Source organism: Ascaphus truei, chromosome 21 (genome assembly GCF_040206685.1).
Source record: "Ascaphus truei isolate aAscTru1 chromosome 21, aAscTru1.hap1, whole genome shotgun sequence".
Taxonomy (NCBI): domain Eukaryota; kingdom Metazoa; phylum Chordata; class Amphibia; order Anura; family Ascaphidae; genus Ascaphus; species Ascaphus truei.
This window is the reverse complement of record NC_134503.1, coordinates 31,962,889-31,987,378: the sequence shown is the minus strand read 5'-3', so window position 1 is coordinate 31,987,378 and position 24,490 is coordinate 31,962,889. Positions and strand designations below refer to the sequence as shown.

The 24,490-nt window shown below is 45.9% G+C and overlaps 1 protein-coding gene across 12 annotated transcripts in view; it reads left to right on the top strand.

Annotated features, from left to right (window-relative positions):
- The window catches only part of RGS3 (regulator of G protein signaling 3), a 457,941-nt gene that overhangs the window by 426,690 nt on the left and 6,761 nt on the right, over window positions 1-24,490 (top strand). For 8 of the 12 annotated variants that reach the window (XM_075579463.1, XM_075579464.1, XM_075579466.1 and 5 more), the window contains 2 exons: window positions 6,015-6,085; window positions 23,577-23,678. In XM_075579463.1, coding sequence (XP_075435578.1) covers window positions 6,015-6,085; window positions 23,577-23,678 — 173 coding nt within the window. The other 4 variants (XM_075579474.1, XM_075579472.1, XM_075579475.1 and 1 more) reach the window with 4 other exon arrangements.

Here is a 24,490-nt window from a genome sequence, read left to right as displayed (position 1 = left end):
TTGCACACACAGTACACACCTTGTTGCACACACAGTACATACACCTTGTTGCACACACAGTACACACCTTGTTGCACACTGATGCACACACAGTACACACACCTTGTTGCACACTGATGCACACACAGTACACATACCTTGTTGCACACTGATGCACATACCTTGTTGCACACTGATGCACACACAGTACACACCTTGTTGCGCACACACATTACACATACCTTGATGCACACTGATGCACACACACCATGTTGCACACTGATGCACATACAGTTCACATACCTTGTTGCACACTGATGCGCACACACAGTACACATACCTTGTTGCACACTGATGCGCACACACAGTACACACACACCTTGATGCACACACAGTACACATACCTTGTTGCACACTGATGCACACACAGTACACACACCTTGTTGTACACACAACTTGTTGCACACTGATGTACACACACCTTGTTGCACACACAGTACACACAACTTGTTGCACACTGATGCGCACACAGTACACATACTTTGTTGCACACTGATGCACATAGAAAGCACAGCAATTAATTGGTAGAAATGTGCGACTTTCTCCAATTGTGCCGGTCTTCACAAAGACACTAAAATGGTTTAAAAATGCTGCCAATGTGCCGTAATATTCTGGAAACTGCACAGAATATAATCAGTAGCTGAGTGGTAATGTCGCTGCTCTTAAAGCAACTAACGCCAGTTTGAATCCCAGTGTCCCTTCCCCTTATGGCCATGACAGATTCACTTTATCTAATTTGCACCTCAACAGTCTACAGCGCTGTATAAGAACATATTGTCCCCTTACACACCATTTACAATGCAAGCTGTTTGTGACAGGAAGCCCCTCACCTGTTTCCTTTTCCATTGATGCACTTATTCCGATGTTGTATCCATCTCCCTGTACTGTCTTGTATAAATGAAAGGCTTCTTTGTACAGTAACTACTATGCATGCTTCCCGGCCGAATACAGAACAGCCATTGTAATCTGTGCCTTGCTGCCCTCCAGTCACATCACTGTAATCCGTGCCTTGCTGGCCTCCAATTACATAGTAATCTATGCCTTGCTGGCCTCCAATTGCATAGTAATCTATGCCTTGCTGGCCTCCAATTGCATAGTAATCTATGCCTTGCTGGCCTCCAATTACATAGTAATCCGTGCCTTGCTGGCCTCCAATTACATTGTAATCTGCCTTGCTGGCCTCCAATTACATAGTAATCCGTGCCTTGCTGGCCTCCAATTACATTGTAATCTGCCTTGCTGGCCTCCAGTCTCATCATGGTAATCTGTGCCTTGCTGGCCTCCAGTCTCATCATGGTAATCTGTGCCTTGCTGGCCTCCAGTCACATCACTGTAATCCGTGCCTTGCTGGCCTTCAGTCACATTTTTGTAATCTGTGCCTTGCTGGCCTTCAGTCACATCATTGTAATCTGTGCCTTGCTGGCCTTCAGTCTCACCATGGTAATCTGTGCATTGCTGGCCTCCAGTCTCATCATTGTAATCTGTGCCTTGCTGACCTCCAGTCTCATCATTGTAATCTGTGCCTTGCTGGCCTCCAGTCACATCATTGTAATCCGTGCCTTGCTGGCCTCCAGTCACATCATTGTAATCCGTACCTTGCTGACCTCCAGTCACATCATTGTAATCCGTGCCTTGCTGGCCTCCAGTCACATCATTGTAATCCGTGCCTTGCTGGCCTCTAGCTACATCATTGTAATCTGTGCCTTGCTGGCCTCTAGCTACATCATTGTAATCTGTGCCTTGCTGACCTCCAGTCACATCATTGTAAGCCGTGCCTTGCTGGCCTCCAGTCTCATCATTGTAATCCGTGCCTTGCTGGCCTCCAGTCACATCATTGTAATCTGTGCATTGCTGGCCTCTAGCTACATCATTGTAATCTGTGCCTTGCTGACCTCTGACCTCCAGTCACATCATTGTAATCCGTGCCTTGCTGGCCTCCAGTCAAATCATTGTAATCCGTTCCTTGCTGGCCTCTAGCTACATCATTGTAATCCGTGCCTTGCTGACCTCCAGTCACATCATTGCAATCCGTGCCTTGCTGGCCTCTAGTCACATCATTGTAATCCGTGCCTTGCTGGCCTCCAGTCACATCATTGTAATCCGTGCCTTGCTGGCCTTCAGTCACATCATTGTAATCTGTGCCTTGCTGGCCTCCAGTCATATCATTGCAATCCGTGCCTTGCTGGCCTCCAGTCACATCATTGTAATCCGTGCCTTGCTGACCTCCAGTCACATCATTGTAATCCGTGCCTTGCTGGCCTCCAGTCACATCATTGTAATCCGTGCCTTGCTGGCCTCCAGTCTCATCATTGTAATCTGTGCCTTGCTGGCCTTCAGTCTCATCATTGTAATCTGTGCCTTGCTGGCCTCTGGCTACATCATTGCAATCCGTGCCTTGCTGGCCTTCAGTCACATCATTGTAATCCGTGCCTTGCTGGCCTCCAGTCTCATCATTGTAATCTGTGCCTTGCTGGCCTTCAGTCACATCATTTTAATCTGTGCCTTGCTGGCGTTCAGTCTCATCATGGTAATCTGTGCCTTGCTGGCCTCCAGTCTCATCATAGTAATCTGTGCCTTGCTGGCCTCCAGTCACATCATTGTAATCCGTGCCTTGCTGGCCTCCAGTCACATCATTGTAATCCGTGCCTTGCTGACCTACAGTCACATCATTGTAATCCGTGCCTTGCTGGCCTCCAGTCACATCATTGTAATCCGTGCCTTGCTGGTTTCTAGCTACATCATTGTAATCCGTGCCTTGCTGGCCTCCAATCTCATCATTGTAATCCGTGCCTTGCTGGCCTCCAGTCACATCATTGTAATCCGTGCCTTGCTGGCCTTCAGTCACATCATTGTAATCTGTGCCTTGCTGGCCTCCAGTCATATCATTGCAATCCGTGCCTTGCTGGCCTCCAGTCACATCATTGTAATCCGTGCCTTGCTGACCTCCAGTCACATCATTGTAATCCGTGCCTTGCTGGCCTCCAGTCACATCATTGTAATCCGTGCCTTGCTGGCCTCCAGTCTCATCATTGTAATCTGTGCCTTGCTGGCCTTCAGTCTCATCATTGTAATCTGTGCCTTGCTGGCCTCTGGCTACATCATTGCAATCCGTGCCTTGCTGGCCTTCAGTCACATCATTGTAATCCGTGCCTTGCTGGCCTCCAGTCTCATCATTGTAATCTGTGCCTTGCTGGCCTTCAGTCACATCATTTTAATCTGTGCCTTGCTGGCGTTCAGTCTCATCATGGTAATCTGTGCCTTGCTGGCCTCCAGTCTCATCATAGTAATCTGTGCCTTGCTGGCCTCCAGTCACATCATTGTAATCCGTGCCTTGCTGGCCTCCAGTCACATCATTGTAATCCGTGCCTTGCTGACCTACAGTCACATCATTGTAATCCGTGCCTTGCTGGCCTCCAGTCACATCATTGTAATCCGTGCCTTGCTGGTTTCTAGCTACATCATTGTAATCCGTGCCTTGCTGGCCTCCAATCTCATCATTGTAATCCGTGCCTTGCTGGCCTCCAGTCACATCATTGTAATCCGTGCCTTGCTGGCCTCCAATCTCATCATTGTAATCCGTGCCTTGCTGGCCTCCAGTCACATCATTGTAATCCGTGCCTTGCTGGCCTCTAGCTACATCATTGTAATCCGTGCCTTGCTGGCCTCCAGTCACATCATTGTAATCTGTGCCTTGCTGGCCTCTAGCTACATCATTGTAATCCGTGCCTTGCTAGCCTCTAGCTACATCATTGTAATCTGTGCCTTGCTGTCCTCTAGCTACATCATTGTAATCCGTGCCTTGCTGGCCTCCAGTCTCATCATTGTCACCCGTGCCTTGCTGGCCTCCAGTCACATCATTGTAATCCGTGCCTTGCTGGCCTCTAGCTACATCATTGTAATCCGTGCCTTGCTGGCCTCCAGTCACATCATTGTAATCCGTGCCTTGCTAGCCTCTAGCTACATCATTGTAATCTGTGCCTTGCTGTCCTCTAGCTACATCATTGTAATCCGTGCCTTGCTGGCCTCCAGTCTCATCATTGTCACCCGTGCCTTGCTGGCCTCCAGTCACATCATTGTAATCCGTGCCTTGCTGGCCTCTAGCTACATCATTGTAATCCGTGCCTTGCTGGCCTCCAGTCACATCATTGTAATCCGTGCCTTGCTGGCCTCTAGCTACATCATTGTAATCTGTGCCTTGCTGGCCTCTAGCTACATCACTGTAATCCGTGCCTTGCTGGCCTCTAGCTACATCATTGTAATCTGTGCCTTGCTGGCCTCTAGCTACATCATTGTAATCTGTGCCTTGCTGGCCTCCAGTCACATCACTGTAATCTGTGCCTTGCTGGCCTCCAGTCACATCACTGTAATCCGTGCCTTGCTGGCCTCCAGTCACATCATTGTAATCCGTGCCTTGCTGGCCTCCAGTCTCATCATGGTAATCTGTGCCTTGCTGGCCTCCAGTCACATCATTGTAATCTGTGCCTTGCTGGCCTCCAGTCTCATCATGGTAATCTGTGCCTTGCTGGCCTCCAGTCACATCATTGTAATCCGTGCCTTGCTGGCCTCCAGTCACATCATTGTAATCTGTGCCTTGCTGGCCTCCAGTCTCATCATGGTAATCTGTGCCTTGCTGGCCTCTAGCTACATCATTGTAATCCGTGCCTTGCTGGCCCCCAGTCACATCATTGTAATCCGTGCCTTACTGGCCTCTAGCTACATCATTGTAATCTGTGCCTTGCTGGCCTCTAGCTACATCATTATAATCTGTGCCTTGCTGGCCTCTAGTCACATAACTAATCCATGCCTTGCTGGCCTCCATTCACATCATTGTAATCCGTGCCTTGCTGGCCTCCAGTCTCATCATGGTAATCTGTGCCTTGCTGGCCTCCAGTCTCATCATGGTAATCTGTACCTTGCTGGCCTCCAGTCACATTATTGTAATCCGTGCCTTGCTGACCTCCAGTCACATCATTGTAATCTGAGCCTTGCTGGCCTCCAGTCTCATCATGGTAATCTGTGCCTTGCTGGCCTCCAGTCACATCATTGTAATCTGTGCCTTGCTGGCCTCCAGTCACATCATTGTAATCTGTGCCTTGCTGACCTCCAGTCACATCATTGTAATCCGTGCCTTGCTGGCCTCTAGCTACATCATTGTAATTCGTGCCTTGCTGGCCTCCAGTCACATCATTGTAATCCGTTCCTTGCTGGCCTCTAGCTACATCATTGTAATTCGTGCCTTGCTGGCCTCCAGTCACATCATTGTAATCTGTGCCTTGCTGGCCTCTAGCTTCATCATTGTAATCTGTGCCTTGCTGGCCTCCAGTCACATCACTGTAATCCGTGCCTTGCTGGCCTTTAGCTACATCATTGTAATCCGTGCCTTGCTGGCCTCCAATTACATTGTAATCTGTGCCTTGCTGGCCTCCAGTCACATCATTGTAATCTGTGCCTTGCTGGCCTCCAATTACATTGCAATCCGTGCCTTGCTGGCCTCCAGTCACATCATTGTAATCTGTGCCTTGCTGGCCTCCAATTACATTGTAATATGTGCCTTGCTGGCCTCCAGTCACATCATTGTAATCTGTGCCTTGCTGGCCTCCAATTACATTGTAATCCGTGCCTTGCTGGCCTCCAGTCACATCATTGTAATCTGTGCCTTACTGGCCTCCAATTACATTGTAATCTGTGCCTTGCTGGCCTCCAGTCACATCATTGTAATCTGTGCCTTGCTGGCCTCCAATTACATTGTAATCTGTGCCTTGCTGGCCTCCAGTCACATCATTGTAATCTGTGCCTTGCTGGCCTCCAATTACATTGTAATCCGTGCCTTGCTGGCCTCCAGTCAAATCACTGTAATCTGTGCCTTGCTGGCCTCCAGTCACATCACTGTAATCTGTGCCTTGCTGGCCTCCAGTCACATTTTGCTTTGAAGTTTCACTGCGTTTGGGCTGACTCTGTCTTGGCTTTTCCCGCAGCATCACAGCGGTTCCGACGCAGACTGTGAAGATGGAGACGATGCTTCGACAAAGAAAAAGCACAAAAACCTGTGAGTTTAGATGATCTTTACATTTATATCGTGTTACGGGTGCAGTCCTAGTATAACTAAAAAGAAGTAATAGAAGTGGGTGTCGGGCACTAATGGGAGGCTCAGGGCATCAGTGGGGTGTCAATGCAGGCGTTATTGTGTGTGCATTATTGGTAGGTCTCTGGGCATTTATGGGTGGGTGTCAGGGCATTAATGGGTTGGCATGAGCATGTCGTTGGGGGAGTTGTGCATGTATCGTGTCGGAGGAGTGTGTATCACTGAGTTGAGTGTGTGTATATCATTGTGTCGCTGGGTGTGTGTATCATTGTGTGGGGGGGCGGCAGCGTGTCTTGTGTCATGAGAGGGGTTGGTGGTATATGATGGGGGTGGTCACGGTGTGTGATTATGTCTAGGGGATGTGGTGCGCGGTTGTGTAAAGGGGGGTGGCGTCTGATTATGTCTGGGTTAGTGGAGGCATGTAACTTTCGAAGGGGGGGGTAGTGACCAGTCATTGTGTCGACGGTGGCATGCGTTTGTGTTGGGTGGCACGTGATTGTAGTGGGGGGCGTGTGATTGTGCTGGGGAGGGGGACTGGTGGCGTGTGATTTTTCCAGGGGGGGTGGTAACATGTGATTGTATCGGTGGTGGCGTGTGTTGGGGGGCGTGTGATTGTGTCGGGTGAGTTGGTGGCATGTGTGTGGGGGGGGGCAGGGGATGGTGTGTGATTGTGTGGGGGGTGGGATGTGTGATTGTGTCGGAGGGTGGGGGGTTTGTGATCGTGTCGGGGGTGGTGGTGGCGTGTGAATGTGTCGGGGGTGCTGTAGTGTCATTGTGTCAGTGTCAGGTGTGATTGTGTCGGGGTGTGGGGGGGAGGCGGTGATTGTGCCGGGAGGAAGGGAGGGTGGTGATGTGTGATTCTGTCGGTGGGGAGGTCTTAACGTGTGTTTGTGTTGGGGGTAGGTGTCATTGGAGGGGTGGGTGGGGTGGCGTGCCATTGGGGGGGGATGGGGATGGCATGTCATTGGTGGGGTGGGGATAACATGTCATGGGTGGGGGGTCATTGGAGAGGAGGGTGGTGTGTCATAGGGGGGGTGGCGTGCTAGGAAAATAGTAGTTTTCAGACTTTGTAATTGCAGAAACATTTCATTTTTTTAAAGAAGGGAGAATATTTTTAAGTGTTACTCTCCCTTGGTATTTGTGTGGAGCACAAATGTTGTATAAACCTTTCTGTAATAAGTGTAAGATTACGTTGCCTCGATGTATTGAGATCCGGCCTGGTACAACTACTTACTTAAGGCATTTTAAGCACGGATTAGACACTGTTTTTATAATATCTCTTTGTTTTCACAGCAATATTTCTCAGAAGTAGAGTAACACAATGAAGTTTGAAGTGGATAGGTGTAGATAACAAGGTGTATAGTAAAGCTAAGAAACCCATGCGTGTATGAGACTTCCACATACACCCCATTCTCACATTATACAGTGGCTAAACTGTTCTCAGGGATTCTGGGGAATATAGTAGTTTTAACTGGCTTTGGTTTATAACCGCTACCAGCTTCACAATACACAATCTCCCTGGACCCCAATGTCATGCAGCTGTATACAAGGATTCTGGGTAGTGGCATTCAAACGAAATCCCACGTGGGCGTGTCATTTTTAACTTCCTGCCCACGTGTAGGTTCCTATCCATTTTGCACGTGGATTCCCTAGAGCAAGGGGTGGCCAACTCCAGACCTCAATGACCACCAACAGGGCAGGTTTTACACATATCCCTGCTTCAGCACAATTGGCTCAGTCAGAGGCTTAGGCCTAGGCCATGGTTAGTGCTTGCTTGCTCCCGCTTGCTCTCGCTTGCTGATGCTTGCCACTGAGCCCCTACAGCCGCAATTAAAGCGGCTTTAGTAGGGGCTCGCGCATGCTTTCCGTTGCTTGCTGAGGCGCGCTTGAACAGAGCCGACAGTGAAATTTTAAATTCACGCGCTGACTCCGCTCACGTGACGCCTCAGCATCCAATGAAAGGACGAGCAGGGAAATGTGAACGGGGTACTTATTGTCTGGCGCCAGCGGAGTGAGTGAGTGAGTGTGTGTGTGTGTGTTGATGTGCGGTGCGGTGATGTGCCCCCTTCTGCCCGATCCCTGTGGCTGTCAGCCTGGGGAGATGGAGGGGGCTTGCGCCGCCGGGGGGGGGAGCGGGTGATGTGTCCACCTTCTTCCCCGATCCTTGTGCCTGCCTCCCTGCCCGCACGGGAGATGCAGGGGTGTTGTGCTGCCCCCGTGGGGGGGGGGGGGAGCGGGTGATGTGTCCCCCTTCTGCTCTGATCACCATAGCTGCCTCCCTGCCTGCGCGGGAGATGGAGGGGGGTTGCGCGGCCGCCGGGGGGGGGGGGAATGAGGAAGGGGTTGTGTCCCGGAGCAGTGGTGGCAGCAAGGTGGTGTGTGTGTGTGATTGTGTGTGTGTGTGTGTGTGTGTGTGTGTGTGTGTGTGTGTGTGTGTGTGTGTGTGTGTGTGTGTGTGTGTGTATGTATGTGTGTGTGTATGTGTCTGTGTGGTGTGATGTGTGTATGTGTGCATGTGCTTGTGTGTGTGTGCATGTGTGCATGTGTGTGTGTGTGCATGTGTGTGTATGTATGTGTGCATGTGTGTGTATGTATGTGTGTGTGTGTGTGTGTGTGTGTCCCAGTGTGTATGTGTCTATGTGGTGTGTGATGTGTGTGCGTGCGAATATATTTATCAAAGTTGCACAATGTTAATAAATAATTTATTCTTATATCTTTTTTTTTAATTTTTAAAATATTATATAATTTACACACACACATATACACACACACACAGGTTCCCCAGTGACACACAAACACACAGACCACTTCAAAGTGATACACACACACACTGACGGCTACCAAGTGACACACACACAGTGATACCCGCCTCCCAAGCGCGCTTGCTGTCTCCTCTCCCAGGACAGCAAAAAGCTCCTGGTAGAGCGAGCGGCAGCAAGCAGCAGCGAGCAGCAGCACCTAAGCGCTTACTATGTCCGAGGACTTAGTCTTCAACTGTCCAACTCCAGTCCTCAAGTGCCATCAACAAGTCAATCAGCCACTGCTTCAGAACAGGTGACTCAATGTCAAGTAAAAGTCAAAGACTTAGCCACTGATTGAGCCACCTGTGCTGAAGCAGAGATATCCCGAATACCTGGCCTATTGGTGGCCCTTGAGGACTGGAGTTGGCCACCCCTGCACTAGTGCTTTTGCCTGTTGGGTTGCACCACTTAAACTGCCAAGTCTGGGACCACAGGCAAAATGGTGGGCACCCGTAGCCTGCGGCTGCCTTATGAAGCTGGTAGTAGTTGCAAACCCTGCACAGTTCGGTTATGATGGGTGGAGGATTCCACAATGACGTGTGCGATCCGGACGAGAACACAACACAAAGGGGGCTTGTACAAACCTATATTTTCTGTGCTTGGTAAGTGGGGCGGTGACTGAACCTGTGTGTCATAATTACTCTGCAGTGGAGTCAGCCTGTGTAATGATACACAGACCTCGTGGTCATAAAGAGAGAACCCCCCCTTGTACTCAGTCATCCTGATAGCTGTGCTGCAAACCGCAAGACACCTCACACCATGAGGCAATCTCTATACTGTGGGAGGGCCTGGTGTCTGTGCTCAGGATAACGGTCACTTACCGTTATTTCCCAATACAGGAGTGGCCAACTCCAGCCCTCAAGGCCCACCAACGGGTTAGGATATCCCTGCTTCAGCACAGGTGGCTCAACTAGTGGCTCAGTCGAAGGGCCCCCTGTGCTGAAGCAGGGATATCCTGAAAGCTTGACCTAATGGTGGCCCTTGAGCACTGAATCTGCCCACATGCTCCCAGCCTCCAGTTTTCTGCTTGGCCACTAGATGGCAATGTCTGCACAAAGGAATATAATGCAGAACTCTTAGCAGCACGTCATGAAAACCATTCCAATAAATCACATCCACATACAGTACATGGAAACTGTCAGGTCTCCTTTCCTGTACTGCCCACATCTCAAGCGTTTCTTCCCCCCTATTTATCCGCTCACCACTTCATCAGTACTGAAGTGTACGTAGCACTAGTTTGAAGTAGACATGAGGACCTAGTTGCTGCTTAGTGTAGCATTTCCCACTGATAACTTTGCAGTGTCTGTAAATCTCATACATTCCTCTTGGTTTTTCTTGTTAGACATACCCAGACTGACAGTATAATGTGTGTATTTATCGTTATTTGTGTCAATTGGAGTGCTGCTGGGAGAGTGACACAAATAAATCTATTGTGGGTCTGTGTTACACGCTCGCTTATATTGTGTGTTTCATTGTAAATAGTTTAGGGAGTTTGTGGCCCCTCATCCTTAGCTTAAGCTCACCCACCCCACCACCATTTAATCAGCAGGTCCTGGTACACGTGAATGAGTTGTCCACTGAGAGGTCTCTTCCCCCAGAACTGAGAGGATGGCCTTTGCTGTGGTAATAAGTGTTGGAGAGATATATATATATGTCACTTTTTTTACTCACCATAACTTAACTCAGTATTATGGTATAGCCTATCCCATAGCCTCTCATGCATACCCAGTTAAAATCAACCCCACACTGATGAGACCCATCAAGGTCGAAACAGCTGTCTGTGGGTGGTTTGCTGGGTATGCACCTTAACCCTGGCTGTGCTCAAAGCTGTGACCATGCAGCAAGCTTAAGCCTATAGGGAACCATGTTAAAAATGGTTTTTGAGGCAAAAAGTGACACTGTGTGCTCATTTGCATGTCATTTCCCAGAATCCCTTGCTGCAGTGGAAGTGCTGTATGCTGGGTGATGATGGGGAAAGGCGGGGTTGCAGACCTGCCTAAGACATGCAGATGAGCATACAGTTGTATTTGCATATATATATATATATATATATATATATATATATAAATATATATATATACAGTTGTAGCCAGGTCCCCTCTGGCTCCCCAGACATGCGGTTCTCTCTCTCTTACCTGCGACAACGTGGGGGCAGTTGCAGGGGTGATCGCGTCACCGGGGGCTCCCGGCGACATCAGCTACAGGGCGCCGCCATCACAGCGGCCATTACACAGCGCGCACGAGGCCCCAATGTTAAAGAGAGCCACCAAGGACTACAATTCCCAGCAGCCTCTGGGGACTGCACTTTCACCCTGGTCACAGGCAGCCAGACAGCCAATAAGGCTGACAGATTCTCATGCTGCAAAGTTGCAACAATGTTGTGTGCTGACAGGGATTGTCAGTTAGGAGCTGGGACACAGAGAGGGGAGGGTGTGTTTGTGCAGGGAGGAAAGTAGCCTCATGCACTAGGCCAGAAGTTTCCCCTTAGGCCCCAGCTATGCCCTACTCACCTCAGCTTGTGGTTACTACAGGGACTCCCCTTAGACTAGGGACAGGGTCCTGTAGAACCTAGACAAGTGAGGGTCCAGCCAGGTTACGTAACTATCCTGGCAATTGTGTGAAGGGGAATTGCTGTGAAGGTGAATTGCGTGAAGGTATAACATCCTCTGCGTTAGCAAGGATAAGAGACATTATAAAGGTGGATCACTCCATGCGGGAGCCACCCACTGTTGAGGCGGAGGCATCTTGGATCATCTCCTGGAACAAGGGATTCCAAGTAAAGGTCATCTGCGCACCCGGTAGCAGGAGCAACGGGCAGGTATTATCCAAGTCACCAAGTGCACCACCTATACACTTCATCTTAGTGGGCAGCGCTGTCCCACACGTGGGTGGGGTTTTGGGAACTCTTGGGACTTTGGGTACAAGGACTTTGGGAATACTGTGTGGGGTTAAGGCCCTGCGAGGTGTGTGGATAGTTGTGCTTAGTAGTGTTACAGGGTGACACTGAAGTTATGTACTGTTGATGTCATATTGTTGATGCATGTGTATTGTGTTTTATCTGCCCATATAGTAAACCTGTGTTATATATACCTTGGTGTATGTGGTTCATATATTTGGGTCCTGTGTAGGGGGCATTCTACACTCCTACAATCCTGCACAGGTGGAGGCGTCGTAATTAGAAGATCGTTCCAGAGGATTCACCCCAGGCTCTCACTAGCGGAGGCTCAGGCCTCCTGTGAGCCTGACAGGTATAGCGCACCACACCTGGTAACATTAGGTTCCCCGCACACACACACTATATGCGATTGGGTGGGGGAATACCCGTTACACAGTGAGTATATATATATATATATATATATACTGTATATATATATCACTGAATTATTTTTTTTGATTGTTTTTACTATATATGGGCATTTGTGTTTTTTAACACGTTTTACCTGCACTACGGCGTGCGCGCACACAGCGCGTATAAATGTTAACCTTTCATGAACCACATGTCACGCATCCCATGCTGCGGATATATATCATTGTTTTGTTACCTCTACAGTGGATGAAATACAAAGGGCACGGTATACAATTGTTAGTGAAGGGCAGACGGGCTCAACTCTAGTCCTGAAGCCACAAACAACAGGTCAGGTTTTCAGGATATCCCAGCTTCAGCACAAGTGGCTCTTTGGGCCACCAGTGCTGAAGCAGGGACCTGTTGAGCCACCTGTGCTGAAGCAGGGATATCCTGAAAACGACCTTTGGGGGGGGGGGCTTGAGGAGTGGAGAACCCCTGGTGTAGGAGACGATGGGGTTGCTGTGACGTGGCTGTAGCTTTATGTGTTTTGGCCACAAGATTGAACCAAATGTCCCGTACTTGTGAGAAAGACACAGAAATGAATGAAATAGAGTTATATTATATGTTATATTATATGATATATTCTATGTTATATTATATTGGCTGTTTGGGGCTTCTTTATCGATTTTGTTTTTAGGGCAAGGCAGAATGTATAACGATATTGTGACATGACACCAGTTTTGTAGGTAGTGATACATTTTAGGCAACCAAAGTTAAGGTTCATCATGGAAGAATGATACTGTACTATAGAGATTTCTAAACCGCCGGTTTCTTCTTGGAGTACAAGGCACCACCATTCTCATGTACTTGCATGGCACTAACATATTCTGCAGTGCAGTACAAGAGAGTCGGAACATAATATAAATATACAACATTAACATACACTGGCGCAGAGACGCGTAACATATATATACATTAACATACACCGGCGTAGAGACGCGTTACATAAATATACATTAACATACACCGGCACAGTGACGCGTTACATATACATAACATACACTGGCGCAGTGACGCGTTACATAAATATACATAACATACACCGGCGCAGTGACGTGTTACATAAATATACATTAACATACACTGGCGCAGAGACGCGTTACATAAATATACATTAACATACACCGGAGCAGTGACGTGTTACATAAATATACATTAACATACACCGGCGCAGTGACGCGTTACATATACATAACATACACTGGCGCAGTGACGAGTTACATAAATATACATTAACATACACCGGCGCAGTGACGCGTTACATAAATATACATAACATACACCGGCGCAGTGACGTGTTACATAAATATACATTAACATACACCGGCGCAGTGACGCGTTACATAAATATACATAACATACACCGGCGCAGTGACGCGTTACATAAATATACATAACATACACCGGCGCAGTGACGCGTTACATAAATATACATTAACATACACCAGCGCAGTGACGTGTTACATAAATATACATAACATACACCGGCGCAGTGACGCGTTACATAAATATACATAACTTCCACTTGTGCAGTGACGCGTTACATAAATATACATTAACATACACCGGCGCAGTGACGCGTTACATAAATATACATAACATACACCGGCGCAGTGACGTGTTACATAAATATACATTAACATACACCGGCGCAGTGACGTGTTACATAAATATACATAACATACACCGGCGCAGTGACGCGTTACATAAATATACATAACTTCCACTTGTGCAGTGACGTGTTACATAAATATACATAACATACACTTGTGCAGTGACGCGTTACATATATATACATAACATACACCGGCGCAGTGACGCGTTACATAAATATACATTAACATACACCGGCGCAGTGACGCGTTACATAAATATACATTAACATACACTGGCGCAGTGACGCGTTACATAAATATACATAACTTCCACTTGTGCAGTGACGTGTTACATAAATATACATAAGATACACTTGCGCAGTGACGCGTTACATAAATATACATTAACATACACCGGCGCAGTGACGCGTTACATAAATATACATTAACATACACTGGCGCAGTGACGCGTTACATAAATATACATTAACATACACTGGCGCAGTGACGCGTTACATAAATATACAGAGTATAGATGAGTGAGACCGCATCACCATAATTACAATAGAGTAAAGTGAAAGGTGCTCTGGAGGATAGTGTTATGATATTAACAGTGTTGATCAGAAAGGTGATCAGAAGGATTCCCCCTCTATTGAGCACTCAATCCTGAAGTGGTCTGAAAATGGACTAAAAATTAGCCCTGTAGTATAATACTACAAAATACTGGTAAGTTGCCCAGAATCACCGCGGAAATCAAAAATAATAAAATTTTATTAATTCTACATAGAAGGCTAAAAACACATATACATTATTAAAAATCCCCATGCTAATGTGGCTGATGAGTAAATGATCCCATAATAGAGACAAATAGTTAATGTATATCTCTCTATACTCATATGACATCCAAAATAAGTACTACTAATATGGTATGGCTACGATCATATAGGTACTGTATTTATATGGTATATATAAATTCTAATTAATGTGGCTAGTGTGATGCAGTAACATTAGATCTGTGGAATAAATATTGGAGCCTAATTGTGCTATTACATATGTGGTATGTCAGACAAACCGTAGGTGGCAATAATCAGATCAATCAGAGTTCAATTCTCAGTCTGTTGTATTACTACACTACGAGTACTCAACAGCAGGGCTACAAGTGGTATTCCCAAAATCGGCTATTGGATTGTAGCTAGTGCAAAGATATTATCCATCCAATATGCCACTAAAATATCTAGTTGCAGCTGTTGGCTGAGTACAATTGTGGAAGCTTTTGTAAATAGCAGAGAAACAAAGATGTATTAGCCCGTGAAACTGCTTCAATAGTATCTCATTGGATCTTATATATGCAGAGAGTAACCAGGTATTGTCATAAAGCAAACACGGCGTTTGCTGCCATATAACCACAATATCCAATATAGCAAACATATGCCACTATCGTAAAGCATATAGAAGTATACAAGGTTAAATAATCTTGTTCTATCTCCCAAATAGAGATGTTTATCGGTACAAATCAAATGAAAGTACTGCCACAAAATACAAGCCTGCTCGTAGACCAAACGATAGGATGTCGCCACTTGGAGTGACGTCACGAGAGTGACGCCCTACGTTCCCGACGCACGTTTCACGTGTTCACCACGCTTCATCAGGGGGAGGAGGGAGGGAAATATACATTAACATTCACCAACGCAGTGACGCGTTACATATATATACATTAACATACACCGGCACAGTGACGCGTTACATAAACATACATTAACATACACCGGCGCAGTGACGCGTTACATAAATATACATTAACATACACCAGCGCAGTGACGTGTTACATAAATATACATAACATACACCGGCGCAGTGACGCGTTACATAAATATACATAACTTCCACTTGTGCAGTGACGCGTTACATAAATATACATTAACATACACCGGCGCAGTGACGCGTTACATAAATATACATAACATACACCGGCGCAGTGACGTGTTACATAAATATACATTAACATACACCGGCGCAGTGACGTGTTACATAAATATACATAACATACACCGGCGCAGTGACGCGTTACATAAATATACATAACTTCCACTTGTGCAGTGACGTGTTACATAAATATACATAACATACACTTGTGCAGTGACGCGTTACATATATATACATAACATACACCGGCGCAGTGACGCGTTACATAAATATACATTAACATACACCGGCGCAGTGACGCGTTACATAAATATACATTAACATACACTGGCGCAGTGACGCGTTACATAAATATACATTAACATACACTGGCGCAGTGACGCGTTACATAAATATACAGAGTATAGATGAGTGAGACCGCATCACCATAATTACAATAGAGTAAAGTGAAAGGTGCTCTGGAGGATAGTGTTATGATATTAACAGTGTTGATCAGAAAGGTGATCAGAAGGATTCCCCCTCTATTGAGCACTCAATCCTGAAGTGGTCTGAAAATGGACTAAAAATTAGCCCTGTAGTATAATACTACAAAATACTGGTAAGTTGCCCAGAATCACCGCGGAAATCAAAAATAATAAAATTTTATTAATTCTACATAGAAGGCTAAAAACACATATACATTATTAAAAATCCCCATGCTAATGTGGCTGATGAGTAAATGATCCCATAATAGAGACAAATAGTTAATGTATATCTCTCTATACTCATATGACATCCAAAATAAGTACTACTAATATGGTATGGCTACGATCATATAGGTACTGTATTTATATGGTATATATAAATTCTAATTAATGTGGCTAGTGTGATGCAGTAACATTAGATCTGTGGAATAAATATTGGAGCCTAATTGTGCTATTACATATGTGGTATGTCAGACAAACCGTAGGTGGCAATAATCAGATCAATCAGAGTTCAATTCTCAGTCTGTTGTATTACTACACTACGAGTACTCAACAGCAGGGCTACAAGTGGTATTCCCAAAATCGGCTATTGGATTGTAGCTAGTGCAAAGATATTATCCATCCAATATGCCACTAAAATATCTAGTTGCAGCTGTTGGCTGAGTACAATTGTGGAAGCTTTTGTAAATAGCAGAGAAACAAAGATGTATTAGCCCGTGAAACTGCTTCAATAGTATCTCATTGGATCTTATATATGCAGAGAGTAACCAGGTATTGTCATAAAGCAAACACGGCGTTTGCTGCCATATAACCACAATATCCAATATAGCAAACATATGCCACTATCGTAAAGCATATAGAAGTATACAAGGTTAAATAATCTTGTTCTATCTCCCAAATAGAGATGTTTATCGGTACAAATCAAATGAAAGTACTGCCACAAAATACAAGCCTGCTCGTAGACCAAACGATAGGATGTCGCCACTTGGAGTGACGTCACGAGAGTGACGCCCTACGTTCCCGACTCACGTTTCACGTGTTCACCACGCTTCATCAGGGGGAGGAGGGAGGGAAATATACATTAACATTCACCAACGCAGTGACGCGTTACATATATATACATTAACATACACCGGCACAGTGACGCGTTACATAAATATACATTAACATACACTGGCGCAGTGACGCGTTACATAAATATACATAACATATACCGGCGCAGTCACGCGTTACATAAATATACATTAACCTACACTGGCGCAGTCACGCGTTACATATATATATACACATTAACATATACCGGCGCAGTGACGCGTTACATATATATACACATTAACATACACTGGCGCAGTGACACGTTACATAAATATACAACATTAACATACATTGGTGCAAAAGAAAACGTATAATAAATGATACTAAGATGTTATTACACCCCCAAGAAGCTAAAGCAGATGTTCCCGGAGGCATCAGATATGTGCTGGAGAGGTGTCATATAGGAGACCTGGCACATATCTGGTGCTATTGCCCTGAAATGCAGACCTCCTGCAGGAAAGTATTGAAATTGGTAAAAGATGTGGTGGGCATTCTGATTCCACTGACCCAGTTCTAATCATTTAAACCTTGTTGCATAGAAACGGGGGGGGGGGAAGCACAATAACAAATGTTACAGAAAATCCAAATTCTACCGTTTTGTTTATGGACTAGTGTAGCGTCTGGGCTAGGATTTATAGAGCAATTTTGTTACAAAACGGCCATTTAACCCCTTTCACTGTCCGGGGTTATTTATGTAATCGGGTAAATGTCAAATTGTTGTACAAAAAAATGAGTTGTGTAAATCAAAAAAAAATTGAATATTTTCTTTCTTTTTTTTTTTTGTTTACTCTATTTCTTCATTTGTCTTTTACTGTAGAGATTTGTGCATATCGGCAACGTTAGAGAATTGTAAATATTCACAACCTGTTAAAAAAAAGTGTGTGTATATATGTGTGTATATATATATATTTGCAAGATTAGCATATCACCATCTTGCTTAAGTGTGTGTGTGTGTGTATACACATGTACAATATGTATATATACATATATACATATATATATATATATATATATATATATATATATATATATATATATATGTGTAAAATATGTATGTGTGTGTGTGTGTGTGTGTTATACACATACTGTATACAGAGTGTGTATATATACAGTGTATATATATATATATATATATATATATATGTATACACTCTGTATACAGTATGTGTATAACACACACACCACATACATATTGTACTGTAGAACTTTCTGTAGGCACAAGGAATCCCTGCCTAAGGCCGCGCTTATACAGTAGTGCCGGCGACGAGACGTTGCTGAAAACAAATGCATTGCCGCCGCCACCGCAGCATGCGCTTATAGTAAGCGCAACGGAGCGCTGTCTCGAAAACTGGTAGCCGTCAAAATTTGATTTTTCAAGGGCTGTCGTGTCATGTGACGGCCCTTAAACCAATCAAATGTCAAGAAACCTTATAATCTGACCTTCCCAATGTCACCAGGAGGTCTGATACTAGGATTCAAACTGGTGAGTGACATCAGCAGTAAGATTGTCAGTGCTCCTTCAGCAGGAAAAATTGTGGTGGTTTCTGACGATTTTTTAAAATATTTTTTTAGGTTTTCATTGACTTTTGCAAGAGATTGAAAATGCTGGGGGTAAAAACAGAGAAACACGTTTTCACGACTTTGCAAATATATGGGGGGGGGTAAACATTTGTTAATCGTCACGGCAATTATTGCACGTCTCGGTTCCACTGGGATATTATAAATCCGTTTTTCTTTCATGCAATATAGCAAAGTAGTCTGTAATCCTGTACCGTTTTATTTAACAGAATATCCCTATTTATATGCTCATTTTTGGGTATAAAACGAGGTAAAGTTGAAACCGTATCCCCGGAATTCCAATCATTGTCAACATTACGCCCGTGTTTTTCACTGCAAACGTGATGTCCAGGTTTGAACTGGCAGGGAAAGGGTTAATGCCCAACACAACCTGTTCAGCATCAATGCACTGAAAGGGCTGTCATTAGGTGCCCATCTTCAGCCTACCCAACTGTTAGGCTGAGTCCATACAGCCTTCGCCCACGCGGAGGCGTGCGCGTCCGTGACGTCACCCGCGTGAAGCGGGTGCGTTTTTCGGACATGCTAGATGCGCCATCGGGGGGGGCGTGTCTGTGACGTCACGGAGCTGGTTCACCCTCATTGGGCGAACCGCTCACGTGACCTTCCCGTCGGCCAAGAAATCAGTTTCAACTGATTCCTCGTGCAACACGCGCCCCCTCCTTCTGTCGCGCAGTCTATGGGTGCGATCAATGCCTTAAGGCAATTTGATCACGCCGCGCACGGACATCTCCGCGCGATCTGCGGCAGCGTGGACTTAAGCTTAGGCTGCGTCCATACATAGACAGACCGTGCGGAGGCGAGCGATCAGACTGCAGTGATCGCGTCTATACGGCGTGCGGGCGAGTGCGTGCGGAAGCGGGCGCGCAATGCGCGAGAAATCAGTCAAAACTGAGGGCGAACCAGCTCCGTGATGTCACTGGCCCGCCCATAGGCACGCCCCCGGACGGTGCGCGTACTAAGGCCAGGGAAAGCACCCGCTTTCCCTCAGCCTCCGCGCGCCTCCGCACGGCTGCAGTGTTTTTGGACGCAGCCTTAGACAGGGACATTGACATGCGTGTCCTGTTTTGTACAGGTATGCGAGGATATATGTCCATGTGAACCAAGTGGGGTTTTCTTATACAAAGTCCCAAATTCCCGTCATACGCTTGTCAGCTGTGCACACGTGTCAGCTGTCCCATTAAGGGGACTCGAATACAATAGCCCAGCCTTGTCCATTCTACCATGCTATGCGGGGCTGTAATCCAGAGCCTGCCCATTGGCTGGGAAGCATATTGCCAGGCAGGTCCACACCCCTCTCTCCTATTTATCATACATGCAGCTTTCTGGGGGGTTATTGCTGCTTGTGCACAAAGCAGGACACACACAGACACACAGAACAAATGTATCACACTGTGCTTGACTTTTCAGAGAGATATCTAGAAAGGTAGGAGAATTGTTTTTGTTTGCATGTTATACAGAGTGATGTGATGTGCAGTAGTAGTAAGTACAGTAACCTGATGGCATTGTAAGGGCTGTGAGTGCAGCGTGATACATCAACTCACTCCTAGAGAATGGATTTTTTCATTTCTGTAACCCCTGTCCATTTTAAGGATCTGTGTGTGTGTGTGTGTATACAGTATATATATATATATATATTTTTTTTTTAAAGGCTTCTAGGAAGAGCAATTCCAATGACCGGGGGTTAATTATGCTGTCGGGGTTAAACTTTGGGGTAGAATCGTGTTTTAGAAAGATGTATGCAATATGTTACGCTTCTGGAGCAGAATAGGAGAGTTTCTAAAATAAAGACTTTTTTTAAATTAAAAACTGAAGAAGAAAAAAAGTTGTGGCATTTTGGGTTTAGTAGTAAAAACAAATACATTAAAAGTAGTGGTACCTTCTAGTTCCGTCTCACACTTGAGCTTTAGGATCATTTACAATCCTACAAGTTGCTTTCTGTCTAGTGCATGCTCATGGCAAACCTGAGGCGATCTGCTGGAAATAGATGTATTGTGTTGGCCAGCAGCCCATCGCAGCTCTCTTCTGGCTGCAAAGGGGTTAATAGTATTTACTTGTGCAAACTTGCGTTTCCCAGAATGGCTGGGCCAGCTCTCGCGTTCCATTTTTTTTGGTTGTGAGCACACAGTGGCATGTTTTCCCCCTGCAGTGTGTGTGTGTGTGTGTGTGTGTGTGTGTGTGTGTGTGTGTGTGTGTGTGTGTGTGTGTGTGTGTGTGTGTGTGTGTGTGTGTGTGTGTGTGTGTGTGTGTGTGTGTGTGTGTGTGTGTGATTTTGTTTATTTAGCACATATATTGGGGGGAAAGCCCCTCTCAGAGCGGAGAATAACATACTGTTGGTTTGACATTTGAGAACTTGGACTCCAGATAATTACAGCGTTAAGGGTGCCGGCTTCTTTTCTTCATTCACATTTTGTAGAGGGGCCTGACATTCTCTAACCTTTCATTAGTGCGATGTACGGATTTTCTTTTAATATACTTCTCAATCTTTTGCTTAGTGGCAGCAGGATTCGCATTCTTGGTATGTTGAAAGAATGGGATCAGTTGGATTATTGATGGTGCTAATTGGTAGGGGGATAACACCCCAAAAAACACATCCACCCCCCTAATAACACACTCCCCTAAATACACACATTCTCCACCCTAAATACATACACACACAAACACCCTCCCATCCCCCAAAATACACACACGCCGGCCTCCCCCCTAAATACACACACACCCAAGCCAAGTACACAGCCCACCAACAAACATGCACAGAACATGTCGCTTGTGGCATAGAATGGGCCTGGGGTGGGAGCCATGGATCTAGAACAGAGGTTGTATAGTGCTGTGATTTGTGGGTTCAATCCCCCGCCTTGGTCACTGGCACAGTAATCTGTGCCTCCCTGTGCTTCTGTATGTAACACCTTTTCCTGGTAATTACTGTACATATCAATGTGAACGTTTACAGAGGCATTTCGCTTAGCTATGTACCAGTTAGTCGCATTTACAGTGCATCTGTATCTGTAATAATTTCTGCTACCGTGTCGGTAATTGTGATTTCTTCCGCATGAAAAATCGCCAAAATGCACGGAGTCTAAAAATAGGCACGAGTAATCCCATCGCTGGCTCCTTTTACCCGTCCCTCCTGAAAACCACTACTATTCCCTGCTCTCTGCCATGTTTTCCCCTTCGGCTGCTATGGTAACTAGCGGAGGGGTTGTCATAAATAGCTATATAGCCGTTTCCTGCCCCCAGTCCCTCCACAGATTTAGTCTGTGAAGCACAGAGAGGTCTGCCAGCCCCCCCTCCCTCTCCCCCCTCCATCAGTCTGCAGGGAGCTGACACACCATTCCCTCAAACACATGCCTCTCAGTATTCTTTACTCCTCCTTCCCGGCTCCTACCTAGGCTCCCAGTAGAAGACAGAGCTTGCAGAACTAAACCGGAATGCAGGGGATCTGAAGGATTTCTCTGGCCCTGCACACAGTTAGCCTGTGCGCAGGTACATCTACCTACAACCCCCCCTAACCGGACCTGGATACACCACCCCCTAACCGGAGCAGCATACAACACCCCCTAACCGGAGCAGCATACAACACCCCCTAACCAGAGCAGCATACAACACCCCCAAACCGGAGCAGCATACAACAGAGCAGCATACAACACCCCCCCACCCGGAGAAGCATACAACACCCCCTAACCGGAGCAGCATACAACACCCCCTAACCAGAGCAGCATACAACAGAGCAGCATACAACACCCCCCCAACCGGAGAAGCATACAACACCCCCTAACCGGAGCAGCATACAACACCCCCTAACCGGAGCAGCATACACCAACCCGTACCGGACCTGCATACAACACCCCCTAACCGAAGCAGCATACAACACCCCCTAACCGGAGCAGCATACAACACCCCCTAACCGGAGCAGCATTCAACACCCCCTAACAGGAGCAGCATACAACACCCCCTAACCTGACCTGCATACACCACCCCCTAACCGGAGCAGCATACAACACCCCCTAACCGGAGTAGCATACAACACCCCCTAACCTGACCTGCATACACCAACCCCTAAACGGAGCAGCATACAACACCCCCTAACCTGACCTGCATACACCAACCCCTAAACGGACCCGTCTACACCCCCTAACCGGACCCGCATACAGTACAACACCCCCTAACCGTTTTAGCTGTTGAAGGCTGTTCCCTGTAACAGGGCTGCTCTGTATGAAGTAGGGTGTTTTGTTGGGGTTTTTTTACAGCCCAATCAGGGGAATAGTTCTTTTTTTTGTTTGTTTGTTTTTTAAAAATGCCCTTTTTCCGGGATTTTTCGAAACCACGGACAATCGAATTCCATTCGGAGGTGCTACTCAGTGTTGGCCGCAGTAAAAACGCGTGCGGGAACCTGCAGCGAAGGCATACAATGAAAGAGTAGGTGTTTTCTGTTATTGTGCCTTAAAAAAGAAATGAGCCGGGATTTAGTATAACAGCACGGGAACTATCATGGCAGAATCTGCGTTCCGGGGGCTTTTTGGAACCCTCGGAATGTTTTTAACCAGCGGGCGATGTTTTTGTAATCCCATAATGTGGTGGGACCTTTTTTGGTAGCAGAGGGGTTAAATACCAGAGTTTTCTTTCTATGTTGAATTTTTTTTAATTTATTTTTTCTAGGGCCAAAGACATGAAGAATCGCCTGGGGTTGTTTCGGAAGAGGAACGAGTCCCCAGGCCCAAACACTGCCAGCAAACTGGACAAAGCCCTCAGGTCAATCAAGTAAGTTCTGCTTCATTCAAATGGGTAACAATTCTGACACTGCTGATTTAGGGCACGAAAGGCAGGGGTTAAAAATGTGACCATCTGTCCTGTAACGAACACGAAGCCGTGTTTAATAGCCAGGAATTGCATTTGCTGCATTACTGAGAAGGGCTTTTTGTGTGACACGTTTAAGGTTGAAAAAGAAACTGATCACTGAAATTGTTGGCAATAGAGCTGGAAATCCTAACGGGGTCTCAGATCAATGATTTCCTACGGCCTGCATTTCTCATGCTGTTCTGCAGCGGAGTTATTATTGGTTGTAATTCAAGAGCGCCCCTGGGTTCAAGGAATTTTCCACAGGGTGGAAAAGCTGTGTGTATGTGACTTTAGAAAGGTTTACATCTTATGTGCAGTATCTGGTCTAGAAGCAGAAATGGGACTGGGGGCTTCTGAAGCATCCCTTTCTCAAACGTAGAGGATGTGTATGTGTGAAAATTACATTCATATTTGGAGATTAATGTAATCATATTTTTTTGTTGTAATGTGTTTTCCCTCATATACAATTATTTCAGTATATCTATTAAATGCCTCAATAGTATTTTTTTTTTTAATGCAATAGTTTTAAAATAACGGTGTTCTGCGATTATTTCATCGCCTTTTCCCTGGGATTAAACATTGTTGGCTGGATTTCTGGGGATAGACACAGATTTTCATTGTTCTATGTTATACTGCTTGGCTAAACCTCAGAAAGGAAATCCCTGGGCTTTGCTCACAATACAGTATCTCCAGCTGTTATTCTTAAATCACTTGCAGTCAGATTCGCTGCAGTC